We start from the raw sequence: 24,344 nt of genomic DNA, 5'->3' as shown, positions 1-24,344 counted from the left end.
AGAGATGTCGGTCGATCACGATACGCTTGTGACTTCAGGTAACCCCAAAGCCAATAATCGCACGGACTGAGGTCTGGGGACCTGGGGGACCAAGCATGACGAAAGTGGTGGCTGAGCACACGATCATCACCAAACGACGCGCGCAAGAGATCTTTCACGCATCTAGCAATACTTCGTTTTTTTTATTTGGTTCTAATAAAACCCCATGTCATTCCAAGCATGTGTGTCAATTTTTATCTCTCTATCTACATTACTCCGTGCTTTATTAAGTTTTCAAATTTATATTGACTTTTTGATCACCCGGTATATTTAAGGCGTTCCTCGCCCAGAAGGCTCTCATTCATGATGGGATTTCTGGACCATGATGCGTGAATGAACGAATGACTGGATGGGTATCACAAGGGATATAACAAATGTTAGGAGGTATATTTAAGGCATTCCTCGCCCAGAAGGCTCTCATACATGATGGGATTTCTGGACCATGATGTGTGAATGAACGAATGACTGGATGGGTATCACAAGGGATATAACAAATGTTAATATGGGCGCCAGTAACCTCGAAGTTGAGCGCCCGAAACGCAAAGCAAGCGAGCAAGCAGCAGCCGAGCGTGAGCGTGTGCGTGTGCGCAGACGAGGTGAGGAAGGGCTGCTACCGCGGGCTGTTCCACCCGGAGCAGCTGGTGACGGGCAAGGAGGACGCGTCCAACTGCTACGCCCGCGGCCACTACCGGCTGGGCCGCGAGATGATCGACCTGGTGATGGACCGCGTGCGCCGCGTCGCCGAGGCCTGCCCCTCGATCGCCGGCTTCCTGCTCTTCCGCAGCTTCGGCGGCGGCACCGGCTCCGGATTCGGCAACCTCATGCTCGAGTATCTCTGCCGCGACTACGGCCGCCTGCCCAAGATCGAGTTCGGCATCTTCCCTGCCCCCAGGGTTCGTATCCGTCACTCGCCATTTTGTATTAGAAGGAGACAATCTGAGCAGCCGTCTTAGGTTGTTTGCAGGAGATGTTATCGTTTATCAGCTAGTAAAGTCATCAGAAGATCAAAACAAACCGTTAACCGCTGATATTTTTCACGGGTTTGCAGCCGGATCATGTCGTCGTCCAGATACAATATTTCGGTGGACCAGCTGTCCGCCATCTTCAGGTGGACTGTGTCGCCGGAACTGACTCCCAGCCACAACGACGGAAACCTTCATACACCACGGACAGAGCATCCATGGTGTCTATTCCCTCCAGCACCACTCCAGACATTAGTCGAGTCCATGCCACATCGTGTTGGGGCGCTTCTGCGTGCTCCAGGGGACCCTAGCGATATTAGGCAGGTGTATCAGTTTTGTCGCAATGCGGACGTCCAAGAGGGCACGATCATTGGCTTTCGGGCCAATGTTGAAACCATTTCCGATATCTCTAAGTTTGTAAACTGTTCGCGTGCCGTCATTGTGAACGTATACTGTGCATGCAAAATGGCGCGATCCAAAACCGGCGCCGAGACAACTATACTGCACCACCGGCCGTAGATGACAGGGGCGAACATATTTGCAATTGGTGAGCAACTGACCGCCCAGATGAAGCAAAGGGCTACAAACAGTGTCTCCTCAACGACTGTTCAGCTAAAGTTGCTGCTTCCGGGCCTCCACAGCAAGTGCCTGGTTCATGCACCAATGCTGACATCTGCTCATTGGCGACGAGCGCAACTGGACGTCTACCGAATGACGACAGGTGGCCTTTTCAGATGAATCACGTTTTATCCTCCATCGGAAATGGCTGTTGACGCGTGCGACGTGAAACATCTCAAAGCAAACACCTTGTAACAATCGTCGGAATGTTCCAGACCGGAGGAAAGAGAGTTATAGTCCTAGGAATGTTTTCGTGGCATTCCCTGGGTGATTTTCTCATTCTGGAGGGCACAATGAATCAACACATGGATGCATCTACATCTGGGTACCATGCCCACCTCAACATGTAGTTTGTTTTTCCTTGGCACGATGGAATCTCCTAGCAGAAAAATGCAACGTGACATGCAGCTCGCAGGGTACGTGCGTGGTTACTGTACTCACCTGGCCACCAAACTTCCCAGGTTTAAATTCCTGTCGGTACTTTCCTCCAGAACCTCGCTGACTCACTTCCTGCACGTCTCGCAGTGGTCCATGATGCGAAGGTGGTTATTTAGGCTTTTGGCAGGTGGTCGCATTAATGTGACTGCACAGTGAAATAACTCTTGATACTGTTACGAGACAAGACTCTGAGAAATTCAATTTTTGCCTCGCCTCCAGGCCAGAGAATCTTGTACATCATACTGAATTAACGTGAAATACATCTCCGTTTCTAGCATCTCGTGTGTAACTTTGGGAAGTACTATGAAAAGAATGTTTTTAAAAAATCTAGGCTTTTTCTTCTTTCTTTTCCACTAAGTAATTTACTATTTTTAAAAAGGCCCTTGACAACTAATGCGCAACACGGGAAACTAATTAGTTATCTTCTACCTTTATTTCTTTGCTAGTAAAGCTGCATGTGTCATTTCCAAAGAAATGAAAACTGTGTATCCAGACTGCAATGCCTCGATGTGATATTGTCATTATCCGATATAATTTCTTTCCTGGCCTTTACCTAATGGATATTATTATTTTATCATGAAATGCTGCCTGTATGATAATGGCAAAAAAATCTCAGGAGTAGATTTGGCATTTTGTTACATAACAAATGAATAATTTCAGATTTCCTTATGTTTGTACGCGAATTCGTACGCTGTACACTGCAACAGTAAAATGTTATAAGGAAGGGCTATGTCAGATTTATACACCATAATTCAGTGAAGTAATATATTTTCTCTCATTTTTTTCTGTTAAACCACGAGATAACCCCTCTGTGTCGTTCATATCAAACATTTATGTTCCACATTTAACTTTATCTATTGATAATAGGCGATATTTAGGGTCCAAATTCAGTCTCCTTCTTACATAGACTTACTTCCTCCAATGTTAAGTAGCAACAGCAAACTGGACAACAACGTTCCTCCATATAACTCGATCAGCTACCTGCTTTTCAGCTTCCTTCAAATTCATGACCATGCACTGACTATCCTTTGAGAAAGTTGGTTAACAGGCGTTACGAACTCTTCCTCTACTTCTGTATCGATCCGTTGGTTTCCATAATAACGTTACTTTGTGGGTTCTTCCATTATTCATGCGTAGAACATATCTGCAAGCTTCAGTATTTTTCCAACAACGGTTCTGTGCAGGCTGCGTAGATCACTCCTCACCACATCATTTGAAACGTGATCGCGATAAATGATTTTCAAAATTCGCCTCAAGCATTGTTGGCGAAAAACATTAAGCTTGTGTACTGATTTTACTGACGTTTTACAGATCTCGAAAATTATTAAATTGTATCATAATATTCATACGTGAACACTAAAATTGAAGTAACGATTTTTTATATTAACTATACAAGGAGGCCAATGAAACTTATGTAATTCGAAAGGCACTTTGCCACAGATGTGCACAAAGACATCATCATGTGTGTACGTAGCCGTTAAGAGTGGTAAAACGTACTAGATGTTTCATTCATAGCTCTGATGATACCTTCTCTTCCACTAATTAAGATCTGCAATCAGTGAACATCGACAACTGAAGTGCTGCCAACTTGTGCCCTGCGTACCAGTCAGGTTCTGTGGTAGAATTGTCAAGTAACAACGTTTTGTGGAATCTCATTATAGGGACGTCCATGTTTATTTGGTTCATTTACAGTAACACAACCATACCGGGCAGCTACAATGTGACAATTGCTAGGTCGATGATGATGTCAGCAGTAGAAATCAAGATATCTTAGTAATGATATCTGTAAATAACGTTGTATATTGGTGTCGTTATTTTGCTTACTTTTCTGTAGGAGTATCTTTGGGGTCATTTGCCCCCGTTACCAGAAAATTTGAAAAAAAGCTCGCAATTTTTAATGTCTTCATTTTGAATAAGTATAACTTCTGACTTCCCTTATTATACGGATCCTATGTTTGTTTTTGGCTACGAATAAAAATATTTTAACACAAAACTGGAAAATGCGATAAAGACCATGTTATTTGAAGAATAATGAGTGTTTGGAATAGGTCGACCTTGAATGGGCGACGTACTGTTTTTTAGCTACACAGATTGAGACACACTTTGCTTTCATTGATTACGAAGAAGCATTTGATAGAGGCGAAAGGACCATCCTATTGGCTTTCATAAAAAGCGTACACATTGCACAAAAATAATATTGGAAATAGAAAACCTTCTAGCTTAGGAAGTACACTTCAACCAAAGTTTTCTCTTTCCTCACGAGTGTACGTCCACTTCTTTTTAACTATCTTAATGGCTGTATAAACACATGATTTTTTATTAACCTCCATGGCAAAGTACTTTTCGAATTATGTATAGTTTATTGGCCTCTTTGTATAATTAATTTTAAAAATTGGTTCTTCAATTTTTGACGTTCACCTATCAATATTACGACCGTTCAATTAATCAGATGCATTACCATTATAAATGTTCATATTACTCTTTCTTTCTCTACGCAAAAATTATCTGTCTAGTTCTGCATTTTTCACTCCGACCTGTTAGTTCTTTACGCTAATTTCCATAAATTATATAAGCCTCATTAGAACAGAAGTAACTCGAGACAACGTAAGCGGCTGTATATTTTAAACACAGTGGTGCTGTACGGAACAACTATTTGCAACGCAGTGACACTGCATTCCGCTTGTGTCGTGTATACGAAGAAATCAACTCTATGTTTGGGAGTATAGGGATAGATTGTGTTATGATAGAGTGAAGATATGAGGGGCATCAAATGAGACAGATGGAAAAAAGTAAGTAAACTGTTTACTACTTTGAAAGTAATTGCCGTAACTGTTAATACATTTACCCCACTGTGAGATAAGATGGTCAATGCTTTGTTGAAAAAATATGAGCGGGTCCACCCATTGCCAGGGTTGTTTCGAGTACGCTGCAGAAGTTTTTCTGGGAAGCACTTACCCATCCTCCATACAGTCCCGATACCGCCTCATGCGATTTCCACATTGTTGGAGCCATAAAGCAAGACATTCGTGGCCGTCGATTTGTTGTGGACGAAGAGGTGCACCTTTGGGCACAATTATTGTTTCGTAGGCAACCGCAAATACTTTTTCAACAGAGCACTGACAGTCTTGTCTCACAGTGGGGTAAATGTATTAACAGTTATGGCGATTACTTTCAAAGTAATAAATGGTTTACTTACTTTTTTTCATCCGTTTCGCTTGCGTTTTACTTATGACACTCACTCACATCACTCAGTCATAAGATTGCCTCATAACAAGCAGAGAAGTGAGCCTTTACAACCAACAAATCCGAGATTGATGAAAGATTCGTTATAATTTTTTTCCACCTTTAGTGAGTCGTTAGATATCTTACTTCTGGAAATCAAGGTGCCTGCTGTGTTTACATCACCTTCTTGATATCGTAGAACTGATCGAAGATCTTTGAGGTCGATGCCGCATCTTCCGCTCACATCGCCTTTGAAATTTCGATGCAAGATTTTGTTGAAACACCTTTAAACCAATGCTCCATTCTATCTTTTAAAATCAACGGTTTAATTTTGTATGTCAAACATAGACTAATATTGCCACAAGGTACCGAATTTCACAACTGTGCTCAATAGCAGATACGAATGGAATACACTGCAGTATGAGAGTGGTTCGCGGATTCGCCTATTAAATTGGACTGTGCGTTGTAACTATGAACTACAGCACGAACTGTACTCAGCGCTGCGCGGTGAGGATCTATGCTCTGAGGTGACAAAAGTCGTATCGCGTCAAACCTGCTATCGCCCGGCGTAGTACAGCAACTCAACGTTGCCTGGACTCAACAAGTCGTTGCAAGTCCTCTGGAGGTACTGCCTCTATAGCCGTCCGCAATTGCGAAAGTGTTGCCGGTACAGGGTTTTGTGCATTAACTGAGCTCTCGATTATGTCCCATAAATTTTTAAAAGGATTCATGTCAGGCGATTTGGGTGGCCAAATCACTCGCTCGAATTGTCTAGAACGTTCTCCAGACCAACAGCGAACAGCTTTAAAAATAGAGTTGCATATGAACCCTCTGACCTCTGTGAAAAATGGGAACAGATTTTCTGGATAATATGTAACAACAAAACGATTTCTACAAGAGCTAATGTCTCTTCCAGCCACATTCAAAATTTGTTTCTCGTGGTAATGTACATTGGCTGACGCTATGTTAGGGACGACGGTACCGGCTGATCATTAGCGCCTTTCTAGGTTAGCGGTTAATAATAGCAATGGGTACGTAAAATAGTAACTACACGATGAGTAGATGAGTAAGCATGGCGAATGGTTCAAACGATTGGAATTTGAAACAGGATTTGAGAAAATATTGTCTTGTATTATAAGAAGTGCGTCATACAGACGCTAACAGAAATATTATAAAGGGCAGTGAGAAACTTAAATATCTAAGCTGAACATATAATAAAGAACTTCATTGTGAGAAGGACATAACTGATCTAGTTAACCGGGAACTACGTACAACACAAAATCTGATAGTGTTAGTTGATCAGAAAAGACATTTAAGAAAACTATACTATTTAATTGTTAAAGGAATTAATTTTGATAATCATGAAGCGTGGGTGACTGCCAAGACACAATATAACAAAATGTAAAATTTAGAGAAACCTAATGATGGCAAGTTGTATAGTACACTAGATTCTCGCTAATCCGGCCATTCCTGGCACGTATGGGTGCCGGCTTAACGGTAAAACATAGAGGATATACTTTATTAAATCCAAAAATACATTCATTTGCAAAGAAAACTTAGTCTTTGAGTGTATACTGTACATAATTATACAGTCGTATCACTCACTATGAAACATGTCCTTAATTTTTAACTGTCGCAATGACGATACGCGACGGTGGCATGCTTTATCACGTAACCACTTTACAAGCGTTACATCGGTACTGCATGTATCTGGTTGTTGCATGATGTACTCCAGGAAGACCTCGGCAGCTTCAGCACCAGCTGTGTGAGAAACCTTCACGCTCTCTCCTCCTGTGTCCTCTTCTTCATCACTTTCATCATTATTTTCTTGCACGCCTTTGATTATTTCTTCATCTGTTAAAGTTTGGTCCGTATCACAGTTTTCCGCATTCAGCCACTTAGTAACACCTTCATCTTCAATTACTTCTCCTCCTGGAAGGTTGTGGAACGTCTCAGTGTAAAAAGTACTCTAATTGATAATTCCAAATCGAGTGGCTCATCGCTGTCACTCACTACTGGATCCAACTCGGCATCAACGGATGGCCACAATTTTCTCCAGCTCTTCATTGCGGTAGCGCTCTCCACTTTATCCCATGCTTGGGCTGCTTGGTAAAACAAGATCACGCAGGTTAATTGCTTTCCACGCCTTCTGAATAGTCTTTATAGTGTCGTTTTCACTTTCGTTCAATAAGGAGACGAGAAGTGAAAGTCGATAATGACATTTAATTGATTCCAAAATTCCCTGGTCTATGGGCTGAATTAGGGCTGTCACATTGGGTGGGAGAAGGAGTGATTGTACATGTATACCATCGAACTTTAGAGAAACATCTGAAGGATGACTGGGAGTATTGTCAATTATAAGGATAGCTTTCAGTGGAAGCTTTTTCTTCTTTAGCTGTTTTCTCAATGCTGGTACAAAGTTTCATGGAACCACCGAGAGAATATTTGTCTGTCCATCCACGTAATACTATGTGTTGAAAACAATGTGGATGTTGGGATTTTCCAGTCACCGTAAGCGGTAGTTTATGACTCCCATTTGCATTACAACACGCCATTAATGTTACGCGCTGTTTATGTTACTTGTAACCATGAGCTTCCTTCTCGTTCTTGACAGCTAATGTTTTTGCTGGAAGCATCAGCATCTTGTAAAAAAGTCCTGTTTCATCAGCATTATAGAAGGCATCAGCAGTTAAATCTTCTTCCTCTATTACCTTCCGTATTTTGCTTACAAACTCGCCAGCATCCTTATCGTTAGCTGAGCGACTTCCCCGTGGCTGTCAGCTGCCGAAACCCATGTCGTTTTTTCCAGTTTGATAGCCAACCTTCGCTCGCTACAAACAAGTTACTACCGACAAGTTGTTTGTTTTAATGCAGCTGCTTTGTCCTTTAAAATCGGGCCACTGACTGGAATTCCTTTACTGCGTTGTTGTATGAACCATCTACGAAGAGATCTTCACTCTCACTATTTCGCATAAACTTCCGTTTTCCCAACTCACTATCCATTTGTGTTGAGTACGGTCGAATAGCATCTTATTTCTTTTTGATGTCATAAATGGTTGCTCGTCCAACATTGAACTCAATGGCTTTCTGCGAAGAACCTCGATTTAATTTATGTAAAATTTCGAGTTTCTGCTTGAGGTCTAGCGTAATGTGTTTCCTTTTAGAAGACATGATTCCTAACTGTAAAGAAAGCTACAATTTCAAATCCAGTATATGAAGCATTGTTTAACTAAGCATTGTTGAGCATGATAATTTATTGTGCACGTGTTTTTGGATGTGAGCCGGATTACCGAGAGGCCGGACAACTGAGGGCCGCATTAGCGAGAGTCTAGTGTATTACTATTATCATATGTACTTCCACAGCCATTGCACAGTGATCGACGACGTTGGATTATACATGAATCGAAAGTCAGTCTCTCTATGAACATTAGTATCATCAGTACTTTTCTAATTTAATTTTTATTGTTTCACTTGTTACCATTCTTTCTGACAGTCGTGTGAGATTCGTGTTTCTATATCCTGTTAAACCATTTACTACTTTGTTGGTCCAAGTTTTTTTCGTCCTGTTTCCTTCTCGCAAGACTACTCATTGCTGATGTGCAACACTACATCACATAGTCGTGCAACTCGCCGCTGAATTAAGGATTTTCATACTTTGGCTCTCGAGTTTACAGTAGCTTGTTTAATTTTTATCGGAGAAAATAAATTAAGGAAGTTACGGTAGGCTGTGGAAAGCAACATGAGGCGATCCACAACCTTTCGTTCTGCATCCTTTGCTGCCAAGAATGAGCCAGAGCCTGGTTTGAATAGTACGAGAACCTTCTAGCCGGGCAAAGAAACGTCGACGATTACGCCCAGAAGCAAATCTCATTTTTTGCAGCTAGTCACATTCAGTAACAGACCTGATGGTTTCTTTACAGTTGTCGCCCACAATAGTGGAACCGTACAACGCAGTTTTCACAATGCACGGCTCGCTCGAGTTCGAGGACTGCAACTTCCTTCTGGACAACGAGGCGCTGTACGACATCTGCGCGAGGTTCCTGGACGTGCCGCGGCCCACCTACACCAACGTCAACCGCTTAATAGCACAGGTCAGCCTCCCGCGACGATTTTTGTGCCGTCGTTACGTCCGCTTGAATGGCGCGCAGTCCGAAGGATTACGCCATGTTTAAATCTCTCGAAAGCCTAACGCTGAAGCAAGATGCCTAACGCCTCGACGGCGAGGGGTGGCTTAAACTTATGGGCACCGCACTATTCAAATGGGGCCAACAGCAGCACCAAAATCTCAACGTTCAATGTGTTTCTACTCAGTAAATCCTTGTCAGTCCTGCGAAATAGTAATATAGGTCTGTCTGTCTCAAACACTTCCCTTACTCTCTTGCGAAAAATACACTGGTGTTCAAAACCAAAGGAACAAACGGGAATTTTGCATGGTTGCGTTTATTTCGCCACAAAATAGTATAAATATGTGATAGTAAAGTAGAAACAACGTAAAGAATGCAGAACGCAAACAATTGCAACATGCATAGCAGTAGACAAAAATCTTCTTCGTTTTTTTCAGCTTAACGGATTTCTACACACATTCTGACAACTGGTTAATGTGCTCAGTAAGTGATGTGACCATCTCTGGCAGCAGTACAAGCCTGACAGCGACGGGACATGCTGTGAATGATGTCATCAATCTCATGTTGAGGCAATAACGCCCATTCTTCCTGCTGAACTTGGTTCAAGTGGCTCTGAGCACTATGGGACTCAACATTTGTGGTCATCAGTCCCCTAGAACGTAGAACTACTTAAACCTAACTAACCTAAGGACATCACACACATCCATGCCCGAGGCAGGATTCGAACCTGCGACCGTAGCGGTCACGCGGTTCCAGACTGAAGCTCCTAGAACCGCACGGCCACACCGGCCGGCCCCTGCTGAACTGCTCACAAGTCTTGGAGAGTGGTTGGTGAATGCTGACGTGACGCAATCCGTCTCCCTAGTGCACCCCGGACATGCTCTATGAGATTCAAAACGAGAAAGCGAGCAGTCCACGCCATTCGTGCAATATCTTCCGCTTCCAAAAAAACATCAACCACCTGTGATCTATGAGGTCGAGCATTATCGTCCATCAACACGAAGTCCGTGCCCACAACACCTCGCAACAATCGCACATGAGATCCCAATGTCTCCTCACGGTACCGACGACAGTTAAATCTTGGTGGTTCAGCCGTACTATTTCAAGAAGAGGTGAGCGATGGTCAACATAATCCCTGCACTCACCATTAGGGATCCTCCTCGATATCGGTCTCTTTCCACTATGTTTTGGTCCCGAAATCGTGTCCCACGTGCCCTCCAGATGCGAATCCGTCGAGAATCACTCCGTAGACCAAATTGGGACTCATCTGTGGAAAGAACATTGGCCCATCGTTCGACCGTCCAGATGGCCTGTTGACGGCTCCACTCTAAACGTTCCCTTCCGTGAAGACACGCCCGAGGTAAACAGACAACAGACCTCCAACAATAAAGGCCACTCTGCTGAAGCTTTCCGACCGAGCGAGGTGGCGCAGTGGTTAGCACACTGGACTCGCATTCGGGAGGACGACGGTTCAATCCCGTCTCCAGCCATCCTGATTTAGGTTTTCCGTGATTTCCCTAAATCGTTTCAGGCAAATGCCGGGGTGGTTCCTTTGAAAGGGCACGGCCGATTTCCTTCCCAATCCTTCCCTAACCCGAGCTTGCGCTCCGTCTCTAATGACCTCGTTGTCGACGGGACGTTAAACACTAACCACCACCGAAGCTTTCCGTACACCGTTTGCCTCTATACAACACATCCAGGGGATGGTGCGAGGACAGATGGCAGTTGCAGTGCAGTAGTAAGGCGGTACCGCTGTGCCCTTACAGCCAAATAACAGTCCACTCTTTCTGATGTCACGCGTGATCGGCCCTGTTCTGGTCTCCAAGATACAGTTTCGGTCTCTATAAACTGTCGCCTCATCCGAGAAACAACAGAACGATTCACGTTAAGCCATCGGTTCACATATTCCTATGGCTCTCCAAAGCAGTGAGTTTGAAGGCGTCTTCTTTGTGCCATACTGCACCGTCTGTGACTGTGTACACAGCGACTGTGGATGTGGCATTACCCCGCAAACACTACCCCGCTTGATAGATGCCCTGACGTCATTGCTGGCATGGTTGTCCGTTGATCGGAATGCTATCTTCCGTGCAGAACACGATCGTAACGACATCTGTTGACAGTTTGTATGATTATATCGTGAATTAGACACAATACCAGTTTGTTGCTTTAATTTTGGACCCCAGTGTATTACGTCCACTTTTTTTTTTTTTTTTTTAATGGAGCCTGGACTTCGTTCCATCAGCCCATTGTCAACATCTGTCTAGGTGGAAAAACATTGCAAATATCCGTAAAGGGCCAAAACTTATTCGAGAATCACCTGAAAGTTGTGCCTCTTTAATTTCGTCAGCAGCTCAAGATATCGAAACAAGATTTTCTGAAAATAACAGTGCGAAGTCGGGCATGTAATGTTGTTGCCTCTTCTATCGCCATAAATATTCAAACAAGTACTTTTTTTAGGATTCCGTACCTCAGTCGTTAAAAACGGAACCGTTGTAGGATCACGTTGTTGTCCGTCCGTCTGTCTGTCTGTCCGACATTTCAAAACCCTTTTTCTCAGGAATGGGTAGACGTGTGAAGTTGAAATTCATGTCACATATTAACGTCTACTGCCTCTTGCCGAGGTAAAAAAAGTGAAGCCAGTGCAATCAAAAGATACGACCATTTATGTCACATATTTTGGCACTCGCAAACTCCCTCAACAAAACCTACAGTGTACTTCCCGTTGACCAAAAATCATGAAATTTTTCATTAAGGAAGGTTTCACAGTATAAACAAAGCAAACAAATCTGAAAATTGTTAATTCGTAATTATATTACATGAAAAAATTGTTATTTCTTATCAGACTGTCTGTCTGTTCGTTCGTGTGTTAACATCCCTTTTTCTTAGGGGCGGGTAAACGTATTAAGTTTAACTGTATATCGCATATTAAGGTGTATGGTTCCATGCCAATGTATAAATATAAAGCTTCTAAGTCAGTGCAATCAAAACATACGGCCACTTATGTTACATATTTTAATACTCGCAAACTCAATCATTAACAGTTTTAGGGTACTTTCCGTTGACGTATAATTATAAAATTTGGCAAGGAGAAAGGTTTTACAGTACAAAGAAAGAGAAAAAAATGAGAAATTCGTTACTTTGTAACCATAACACATTCAAAAATATTTTTCATTTGTTATCCGACTTCAAACTCGAAATTAAAACATTCTAGAGAGTTTTGGAATCCTTTGGGACCGATATCTTGTCAGTATTAATGTCAAGAAAAGGAACATTCGTCGATATGCTCGATTCCCAGAACAGATGAACTGTCTGTATACGTAAAAGTTCTTTAAAATGGAATGATACACTTTTCCCGGCATTCGGAACACACCAAGAACAATCCAAGAAAAAGAAAGTATTCAAACGAAACTTTACTACTGGAAGACAGACATCAAGTGTGAAAATTGTGCTTGAGTGCTGGTGTCTGTAAGGTGTAAGGTCACTTTTACGATTTCGTGGTACTACCTCGAACGTGAAGTTTTGAGGCTAAAGCACGCACCCAAGCGTAGACCACGCGTTACCCAACATTATATTTGCTCACACTTGGTGAGTATGTTTTCCCGGATCACGATCATCATTTGCTGCTTTTTGTGATGCCGGAAGCAAGTGCTGTTGGTACTAAAGAACTATTCCGGCTGATATTATAAAATAACAGAAACAATATTAGTGCATTCCTGTTTCCTGCATATAATTTTTCAAACGTAAATTAAGCTCTTTGTATAGCTCCACAAAAGAAATACAAATGATGATGAAATCTGGCGAACCGGAGAGAAGGCCACTGGGTCGTCCTGTTTATCCTCAGCTTTCTAAAATGGTTAAGAGATGCACATGAACTCACCGCAGTACAGTAGCAGCATATTTCGTTCTGACGTCCATAGTTGCATATGAAAATAAATGTAGCAGTGTTTGCCCAAGGAATACATATTATCTATCACTTCGAAACAGCAGTGCAGTGCCGGCCGCTGTGGCCGAGCGGTTCTAGGCGCTTCAGTCTGGAACCCCGCGACCACTGCGGTCGCAGGTTCGAATCCTGCCTGGGGCATGGATTTGTGTGATGTCCTTAGGTTAGTTAGGCTTAAGTAGTTCTAAGTTCTAGGGGACTGATGACCTGAGATGTTAAGTCCCATAGTGCTCAGAGCCATTTGAAGCAACCAGCATTGTAGTAGTGGCAAGAAATGCCATTTCTGTGAGAAACTAGAGCTGTTCTAAACGTCTGGTGAAAAGCAGTGTTGAGAAGAGTTTTGATCCATGGTCCTTTCTTAGATCGGACAAGCGTTTCACACATACACTACCTTTCTTACATCACAGTTACTTAAGAAAAAACACTTTTAACATGACAAATAGTATTAAAATGATTTGACTGTCTATAGTGATATGTGTGTAAATAATACTGACTATGAACTAATAAAGTTAATACTAGCATTACTTCTGCTGCTGCTACCACTAATAGTGATAATACACTGACGAAAAAAAAATCGCAACAGCAAGAAAGAGTTGTGCGACAGAAACGAAAGTTGGTAAGCGTATTTTTACATCAAAAAGATGATATCTGTTCAAATTTAGCGCCAATCGCACAAGAGTGGCACTAGTTACACCTTTATGAAGATGTAAATCGGGTTTGCTATAGTTAACTTTGAGATTGGACGTTGTTGATCTTAGTCAGTAATGCCTTTAAGGCGACAAAGATGCCATTGTTAACATCTCACTGAGTTTGAACTAGGTCGTATAATAGGGCTACGAGAAGCTGGATGTTCCTTCTGCGCTATCGCAGAAAGACTTGTCAGGAATGTAGCCACTGCACATGATTGCTGGCAGCGGTGTTCACGGGAAGACCGAGCTCCGGGCGGCCACGTGAGACTACCAAGGGGAGACCATGCTCTGGCGCATCCTGCTGTATCTGCAAAAGCAGTTTGAGCAGCAGTTGGCACCAAAGTGATACAACAAATTGTTTCAAATCAGTTACTTCAAGGACATCTCCGTGCCAGACGCTATGCAGCGTTCACTGATCCGAAACCACCTCTATTTGCGACCTCGGCGGAGGGCAAGGTGGAGGTATACAGCTTTAGATTTTCGCTGCGTTCGTATTTACTATCACAAGGGGACCTCGTAATTCTCTTCGATTTTCTTCAGTCTCGTAGGACTTGAAGCTCAGTACCCGTAAATAAATCGTCTAAAGCAGTACGACGCAGTGACAAAGAAAAATCACTTTTGAATATTAGCTGTTTTTCGAGGGTTGTTATATGTAAAAGAATTCGAAGGTTCTTTACTAATCGCCGGTGGATGAATGGATCTTATCATCAGTGAGGCACTTTGTGACACGCAGCTACATTTTTAAAGTGACATATGACGCGTCAGCACTCGCTTGCAATGGAGGAGGATTAAATCTTCATATGTACACTGACTGACAAACAAAGTCAAGCACCCAGAAGTGGAGAAGGAAACGAAATGAAACTTCTCAGGTTGCGAGAGTATGTTATGTTACTTCAGTAATTATAAAATTAAGTCAAATTTACAAAGATCTTGACAGCATGAGGTTACTTAACGGAATTAAGTCCATCCCTTATGCCCTAATTCGGTTGGGGACATTGTCATACGTCTGACCTATTCCTGAATTGCAGATGCAAGTGTAAAGGGGTTACGATGTGCTTGGTGCACAATACGACGATTCTCCCTTGTGATGGCCAGACGTTGTCGATTAGTACCTTGATGACGAGAATGCATCGCCTCACGCTCACATGCAAATCCAACACCAGGCCATTACCATATTCGAATACTCAAAAAATCGGGATATTGCGTGATTCGCCCATAAAGCCAAACGGAGACCCACAATGAAGCCGTTTTCAAACTGTCAGATGCTGATAACGCTGTCTCATAAGAGTACGCGGCACATCCGTGTTCGTAAAAGTGATCACTCAACATCTGATGCTGTTCGATCCCCTTAACCTATGAGCTCTAACAAAGCTTTGTAATAAAACCAAATCGAAGAGCAGTAATGCGCCCTGGTGACGGTTTTACCTGCCACAGAGAACTGCAGCTCTCATCACTGACACACCCTCCAACGATATGTACATGTAAGAAGTTACATTGACATTCGACTAAGTCTTCTGAGTGCTTCACTTTTTTTTGTTAGGTATAGTATGTAACAAATCAATAGCGCATCTGTGTATAGCATGTACAGCATTTTAAGTGTATAAATGCAGATATTTTTATAGGTGACTGAGGACAGTATATCGAACTTCATTATATCAGAATTTACTTCATTTTCAGACAAGTAATTGTAGCTATTAGGAGTAGTATGTTTTCGTGTTGCTTAGTACCTCCAAGTAAATGTCGCAAGGGCAAGCCATTAATGCTTATTTTCTCCTGGGCAGCAGGTCATCAGGTGTTGAAGTTTGGATGCACGCAAAATGATTACTCTATACTGCCAGACGTAGTCCACTTAATGGTGCAGTTACGGCCATACAGAAAACATCAGTTAGTAAATTATGTGACGTATTTGCGGCAAGATTGTTAGATGCAGAGAAAAAACAATTAACACACTGAAGCGGGTACATAATAAGGTACCGAACACCAAAATATCTCTACAATAGCCCTAACAGTCTGTACAAACAGTGGATAAAAACATCGAATAATTTAATTGCCCACTTGATCAGTGACATAGTTCCAACCAACTTGCATGTCCCAGTTTATGTGAATTCCTTCACCTCAAGTATTTTATATGGAATATGGCGACTTTCAGCTAAAAACTCCAGAAAAGTTGACATGAAAAGTTGACATGCAAAGTGAAAGACGTACACATGAACATAATGGAAGGCAAGGATAAGACCTTCACTCAACAGCAATATTCTGTTTTTGACTGGCCATCAATATCGAGAAAATCTATGATCGTGACCTACCATCTGAAGCGAAATTTGCTTTGTATCGCACAGCTAACAGGAAAAGAACAATCAGCTTCAAACTAAATGGCATGCATTTAGCCGATTCATCGACCTGTTGCATATTTAATTTAACAGACGCAGAATAGCAGTGATTTGTATATAAAAGCATGGAAAAATAGGGAACTGCGCCAGACAGAATAATCATTTGCGTCAGTAGAATGTTGCCAAACGCTGAAACACCGACAGATTTCTTAAATCCCAACAAGGTACCGTTCTCAAACGCAAAAAAGGCATGCAAGTGATTTGATTAAATGACACATAACATATTTTATTATGAAAAACAAAAAGAAAACCACAGAAGATTACGAATATATCTCAGTACACAACACCACGAAAAGGTACAACGAAAAGTACGTATATTTTCTGAAAATTAGCGTTAGATAAAAATTTCAACGATCACATGAGAACTACTGTGCCGTAGTACAGAAGTGAGACCACAAGGAAGCAGTTTTTTTACAGTTTATTTTAAATTTTAATTTGTTAGTCAACTGTATATTATTTCTTTACAAGACACGTAATTATTGGACTTACCGTGTGAAAAATTAGACAGCTCTAAAGAAAAAAGTGCGTAGCTTAGGAGTTTTGTAATTCTAAAGATAGGATTTCGTGTCTTACTTTTAGAAACCTATTTTTTTACGCTCATTTAAATTGCATATTTATTAACAAATAGAAATGTTAATTAACAATTATTTATCGTAATTTTTAATAAGATAATAGTATTTTTACTTTTAATTATTAACTGTATGAAAATGCGAGTACCACAATAAATTAATATTTGGTACTAAAATGCGAGCCATCAGTAGAAAATAGCATATTTTTAATTCCATGTGTTTAACAGTATTATTGACGCATACATGTTTCCTTTATCTGATGTTAGGGTATTTCGCATGTCAGTCTCATATTTCAATTTGATTTCATCCAACTACTATTTAAAAAAAGGATATTGTTTTATTAAGAAGTTGTGAATGCGTATTTGTTAATTATCGTTCCCATTTGATAAAAAACACACAACCTAAACAAATGTTTAAAAAATAACCAAAACGAGAATCAGCGATCTTAGGATTACTACATTACTGGCCATTAAAATTGGTAGACCAAGAAGAAATGCAGATGATAAACAGGTATTCATTAGACAAATATATTATACTAGAACTGACACGTGATTACATTTTCACGCAATTTGGGTGCATAGATCCTGAGAAATCAGTACCCAGAACGACCACCTCTGGCCACAATAACGGCCTTGATACGCCTGGGCATTGAGTCAAACAGAGCTTGGATGGCGTGTACAGGTACAGCTGCCCATGCAGCTTCAACACGATGCCACAGTTCATCAAGAGTAGTGACTGCCGTATTGTGACGAATCAGTTGCTAGGCACCATTGACCAGACGTTTTCAATTGGTGAGAGATCTGGAGAATGTGCTGGCCAGGGCAGCAGTCGAACATTTTCTGTGTCCAGAAAGGCCCGTACAGGACCTGAAATATGCAGTCGTGAATTATCCTACTGAAATGTAGGGTTTCGCAGGGATCGAATGAAGGGTAGAGCCACTGGTCGTAACACTGTTCAAAGTGCCGTCAATGCGAACAAGAGGTGACCGAGACGTTTAACCAATGGCACCCCATACCATCACACCGGGTGATACACCCACTATGGCGATGACGTATACACGCTTTCATTGAGCGTTCACCGTGATCTCGCCAAACACGGATGTGACTATCATGATGCTGTAAACAGAACCTGGATTAATCCGAAAAAATGACGTTTTGCCATTCGTGCACCCAGGTTCGTCGTCGAGTACACCATCGCAGGCACTCCTGTCTGTGATGCAGCGTCAAGGGTAACCGCAGCCATGGTCTCCCGAGCTGATAGTCCATGTTGCTGCAAACGTCGTCGAACTGTTCGTGCAGATGGTTGTTGTCTGTCAAACGTCCCCATCTGTTGACTCAGGGATCTAGACGTGGCTGCACGATCCGTTACAGCCATGCGGATAATATGACTGTCATCTCGACTGCTAGTGATACGAGGCCATTGGGATCCAGCACAGCGTTCCGTATTACCCTCCTGAACCCACTGATTCCATATTCTGCTAACAGTCATTGGATTTCGAACAACGCGTGCAGCAATGTCGCGATACGATAAACCGCAATTTCTCCTTCTTACACGAGGCATAACAACATCGTTTCACCAGGCAACGACGGTCAATTGCTGTTTGTGTATGACAAATCGCTTGGAAACTTTCCTCATGTCAGCACGGTGTAGGTGTCGCCACCGGCGCAACCTTGTGTGATGATGATGATGTTTGGTTTGTGGGGCGCTCAACAGCGTGGTTATCAGCGCCCGTACAATTACCCAATCTTTGCTCAGTCCAATTGCGCCACTTTCCTGGATGATGATGAAATGATGAGGACAACACAAACACCCAGTCATCTCGAGGCAGGTGAAAATCCCTGACCCCGCCGGGAATCGAACCCGGGACCCCGTGCTCGGGAAGCGAGAACGCTACAGCGAGACCACGAGCGGCGGACAAGGCGCAACCTTGTGTGAATGCTGTGTAAAGCTAATCATTTGCATATTACAGCGTCTTCTTCGCGTCTGTAGCACTTCATCTTCGTGATGTAGCAATTTCAATGGCCAGTAGTGTATATTTTCACGTTACGTAAACAGCTATCGGCGGCTACCGTTCTAAACGTTTTTTACTCAAGAGCATTCGGGAACTTTTTAATTTTCAAAGTCGATTTATCTAGATAGTTTAAGAAAATGAGCGGCACAGTATTGCTTTAGGAAGCTGGTCGAAGATAGTCAATACGTGAGGTTCCCTTGTTTACATTGTCTTGAGAGATGCACAGGTTGGTAGTCACGCTCATAGCAGAGCTTTTGTGGTTCCCGAACAGGTGGTTTCTTCCGTGACGACCTCGCTGCGGTTCCCGGGCGACAAAAACGTGGACCTGATGGAGGTGCAGACGAACCTGGTGCCGTTCCCACGTGTCCACTTCCCTGTTCTGTCGTACGCGCCGCTGATGCCTCCCGGCAGGGCATCCTTCTCGTCCATCTCCGCCGACCGCCTGCTCACGGCGTGCTTCGAGCCAGCCGCGCAGATGGTCCGCTGCGACCCTCGCTACGGCAAATACATGTCCTGCTGCATTCTGTACCGCGGCAGCGTGGCGCCCAACGAGATCAGCCTGGCCGTGGCCAACATCAAGGCTATGCGGTCCGTGCGCTTCGTCAGTTGGTGCCCTACTGGTTTCAAAGTAAGTTCCAGTAGTAGTATAAGCAACTAGAGTTACATTTGTAGGATTTCATTGATATTTATGGTTTATATTATGAAAGTCCTTTACCCGCCAGGGTAGTCGAGAGTGCTAACGCGCTGCTTCCTGGACTCGGGTAGGCGCACCGGCCCCAGATCGAATCCGCCCGGGGAATTAACGACTAGGGCCGATGTGCCGGCCAGCCTGGATGTGGTTTTTAGGCGGTTTTCCATATCCCGCTAGGTGAATAACGGGCTGGTCCCCATGTTCCGCCTCAGTTACACGGCTCGCAGACATTTGAACACATTCGCACTATTCTATGGATTACACTCGACACAGACAGTTGGGGTACACCAATTCCGTCCCGGGGGGGTACGGGGTGGCGGCAGGAACGGCATACGGCCACCCCTTCAACATTAACATGCCAAATCCGATTAACGATGGCTGACCCTGCGTAACTGCGGGACAAGCCTCAAGCGATAGGTAGATAGATAGATAGATAGAATTATGCAAGACCTTTACGCGGTCTTGAATTCATAATCAGTTGATTTTAACTGTGTGCTGTGGAGTTAGTATGAATCTATTTAAATGTAATCTGCAACACGAGCTCTATCTCAGGAATAATTCTCGAGTGAAGGGCTGGGGAATTATCCCATTTACAATACCTTATTTCAACAACCAAACAACCGGCCAGAACCGACAACACACTTGGGCCGCTAGGGCGCACACCAATTGCCGTTACGCAAGCCTGAAGGATATAGTTGTTTCACAGCATTCTACGACTACTGTCATCCTCGCCTTCCGACCGCAAATGGATTTTAATCCGATAACAACGGACTAATTCATAATCACTGAAGTATAATCCAACGGTTACTACTGCGGTTCTAACAGAAATGGTTAATATCGGCAATAGCTCCTTTCAGTTCAGAACTGTCATGAGGACCACTAATGTCAACTTGCTGACTCGTTAATTAACTCAAAAAAATGTTCAAATATGTGTGAAATCTTATGTGACTTAACTGCTAAGGTCATCAGTCCCTAAACTCACACACTACTTAACCTAAATTATCCTAAGGACAAACATACACACCCATGCCCGAGGGAGGACTCGAACCTCCGCCGGGACCAGCGGCACAGTACATGACTGCAGCGCCCTAGACCGCTCAGCTAATCCCTCGCGGCCGTTAATTAACTCAAAAGCTGCTAGCCAGAGCAGCGCAGTAATTATATCCACATTAATATATAACAACAAAATCTGCAACAACGTCAATCACACCAACAGCTGCCCGGCTAAAATGGGTAGCAGTTAAAACCCACGAAAATTGAGTCAACAACTACTACAGCTCAAATGAAGTCAACATCTGCCCAGTTGATCTGAGCAGTACCTAAAACCACGGTGAACTTAAATAACAAACTGCTACAAAGGCAACGAATACAATGGCTGCCCAGTTGATCTGTGTAGCACTTAAAATATACGACAACTCAGTCAACAACTAAAGCAACTCAGATGAATTCAACAGCTGCCCAGCTGATCTGAACAGCCACTAAAACCACTGGTAGGCTTAAGCAGCAAACTGATGGAAAGCTAACGAACGCACAGCGCACAGACTGCCAAACTCATCTGTGTAGTTCTTAAAACCACACTACAACAACCCAAACGATTTCAATAACTGTCCAGCTGATCCCTCCCAACAACCTTTCGCCTCCGTGCCTTCGCTGGAGCTCCCCGTGTCCCCTGCGCTCCGCAAGAGGGCATTCATTGTCAGCTTACGCTGAGCGCAATAGATCGAACCATCGGGTCTTTCAAAGTAAACTATAGCCGACCCGAGTCGAAAGGCGAAGGATACGCGTGTGGCAAGTGCCATATACCACAAGTTATGGAAGCAAATTGCATCTCATAGTACCACAAGAGACTAGAATATCGTGGCGCGTACAAATTTTTGAGAAAACTCCGACAGAACGGATGCTAGATGCTAGGTGACTTCACTTTAGGTTAGCGTCCACACTGCTTGCCAGCTAGCTGTTGTTGTTACTCGTGTCAATGGCAAGGAAAAAAACGATAACAAACTGCTGCCTATAAAGATTCCAACGCTAGGAAGGATAGCAAACAATGAAAATTAATCTGTTGTAGCTTTTACAACGTTGCAGAAACAACGCATGATTAAGTTTGTAGATGATTTGTGTCTGTACAGAGTGTGAAATATAAAACACAGTGCTGTAACCTCTAGTAGATACAACAGCTCCGAGGCTCGGTTCACACAAACGAGTAACAGCCCAGCCGCGCGACCCTGCAGCGAGACCGCGGCGTCAGAAACTGTTTCAGGGCACACACAGTGACACCGCAGCGATAGCCTCGCAGCGGTACTATACTGTGTTCACCATAAGAATGAACTTGATGTAAGCGTTACACGACGTATGCTTGTGCGTTTGCTGGGATCTCATGGGATTTAGTTTCATCTTTTTCACGTGGAGCGGAAGCCAAGCTGTCTCGAGTACAGTCATGTACGATAGTAAGGATACATTTTATGCTACGTCTTACAAGCACGTCGATTGGGCGACAATACGCGATAACAGCTTACCCAGTGCGTTTAACATGCACAGCACTGGGCAGTCAGCTGGTCCATCTAACCTGCGGTGATGTGAGCAGTTGCATTTACGACGTAAAAAGAGAGCAGCAGACAAACATTATAGCTCCGAATGTCTAATTTTTAAAGAGAGTGAAATAATATTCGGCAAAACACCAACAATACCGCACTCTTTTTAGAGGACCAGACGGGTTGCATAACAGGCTCTCGTTCTTAGCTATTATACACTGAAGCGCCAAACAAACTGGTATGGTCATGCGTATTCAATACAGAGGTATGTAAACAGGCAGAATACGGCGCTGCGTCGGTTACGCCTATAGAAGACAACAAGTGTCTGGCGCAGTTGTTAGATCGCTTACTGCTGCTAAAATCGTAGGTTATCAAGATTTAAGAGAGTTTGAATGTGGTGCTATAGTCGGTGCACGAGCGATGGGACACGACATCTCCGAGGTAGCGATGAAGTAGGGATTATCCCCACCATTTCACGAGTGTACACGAATGTCAGGAATCCGGTAAAGCATCAAATCTCCGACATCGCCGCGACCGGAAAAAGACCCTGCAAGAACGGGACCGACGACAACTGAAGAGAATCATTCAATGTGACAGAAGTGCAGCCCTTCCCAAAATTTCTGCAGATTTCAATATTGGGCCATCAACAAGTGTCAGCGTGCGAACCATTTCTCCTACTTACACAAGGCATAACAGCGATCTTCTCACCAGCAGCCAACATACAAATGCGATTTCTTAATAAGGAACACACTGCTTAATCTTTTGTCGTGTACAGGTTATAGATGGCGTTACTCGTACCTACGTAGTGTGACTGCACCGAAAATGCATATTCAAGAATGTAGTATTCTTCATGACAATTTGACGTTTGTTGCATGTTATCTGATTGAATTGTAGTTTTAATGGAGAATTTGAGATAATATTGTGCTATAATACAGTTAGCTGCAAGGGGAGGGAGGAAACGATATTGTGAGTTAGTTAAGCTGAATATATCTTACATCAAAATATTACAAATAACTATAACAATTGTAGCTGATTAACGACTCACGAATGTGAAAGGTACAATTGTGATTTCTACAGTATGGTTGTAAGAGGTGGTAATCAGAGTGACTGATATTTGATAATAAATTCAAAGTTTTCCTGAAACTTAAACGGTCATCATTCAGTAGTTTCACAGTCATTAATAGTACATACTCGTAATAATGACTTTAGCTGTATTTGTATTGGTTAGAGCACGCACTCATTGTTAAAAAAACAAGTATGATGCTCTGATCGGAGCTTTACAATCAATTAAACAGCCAGCTTGCCGAAAATTAATTAAACTGTGATAATTTATTATCAGAGAGTTTAAGCATGCAGACGTAGATGTTTTGAGATTGGCACTACTGCAGGTCGGGATGAACAGCGAGCCTCCAGTGCCGGTGCCCTGCGGCGACCTGGCTCCAACGCCGAGCGCTGCCTGCATGCTGGCCAACTCCACGGCCGTGAAGGAGGCGTGGATACGCCTCGGGCGCAAGTTCGACCTCATGTTCGCAAAGCGCGCCTTCGTGCACCACTACGTCGGAGAGGGCATGGAGGAGGGAGAGTTCGGCGAAGCGCGCAGCAACCTTCGCGCCTTGGTACGGGACTACAAAGAGGTGGAGAGAGACACCTGAGCACTGGTACGCAGGCCAAAAAGCAGTAGTATAGTCGTATCAGGTTAAGTGAGAGCTGGAGAAGTGAGAAAACACCGTGATAGTGTAGCTCGAATAATGTAATTTTGTGAATGGTAGACCGCGAGGCGGAGAACAGTGTTGACTAGGTTCTGCACGTACCCACAAAGCTGACAACACAGGATGCATGTGGCGCTGGAGCAAGAAGAAATGCGACTGGCTGTTGGCTGTCCCTCCCCCTCTCCCTCCCCCCTTCCCCACTCCTGACGGTGGGGGAAGACAGAGGCCTCGATAAGTGGGAATCGTTTTTCATGTCTGTATGAATGAGACCACCTGACCTTCCATCTCTACAGACTCTCTCTCCAAAGAGTTGTTAGACCGATTTTTCTGGTCTTTCCACAGGTATCTTCAGCGTATGTTATTCAGTTGATAGATGTAGACATTCGAAACAAATAACTGCTTTTACCGTGTTTC

At 43.2% G+C, this 24,344-nt stretch overlaps 1 protein-coding gene across 1 annotated transcript in view; it reads left to right on the top strand.

Moving 5' to 3' along the window:
* Positions 1-23,873, top strand: part of LOC126091503 (tubulin alpha chain-like) — a 32,828-nt gene extending 8,955 nt beyond the window's left edge. The window contains exons 2-5 of the mRNA XM_049907071.1: positions 631-932; positions 9,200-9,370; positions 19,274-19,630; positions 23,610-23,873. Coding sequence (XP_049763028.1) covers positions 631-932; positions 9,200-9,370; positions 19,274-19,630; positions 23,610-23,873 — 1,094 coding nt within the window. The remainder of the gene's footprint in view (positions 1-630; positions 933-9,199; positions 9,371-19,273; positions 19,631-23,609) is intronic.
* Positions 23,874-24,344: the final 471 nt, after the last annotated feature.

Source organism: Schistocerca cancellata, chromosome 1, assembly GCF_023864275.1.
Source record: "Schistocerca cancellata isolate TAMUIC-IGC-003103 chromosome 1, iqSchCanc2.1, whole genome shotgun sequence".
Taxonomy (NCBI): Eukaryota; Metazoa; Arthropoda; class Insecta; order Orthoptera; family Acrididae; genus Schistocerca; species Schistocerca cancellata.
The sequence above is the reverse complement of the archived record's forward strand: the minus strand, read 5'-3'. Positions and strand labels throughout refer to the sequence as shown.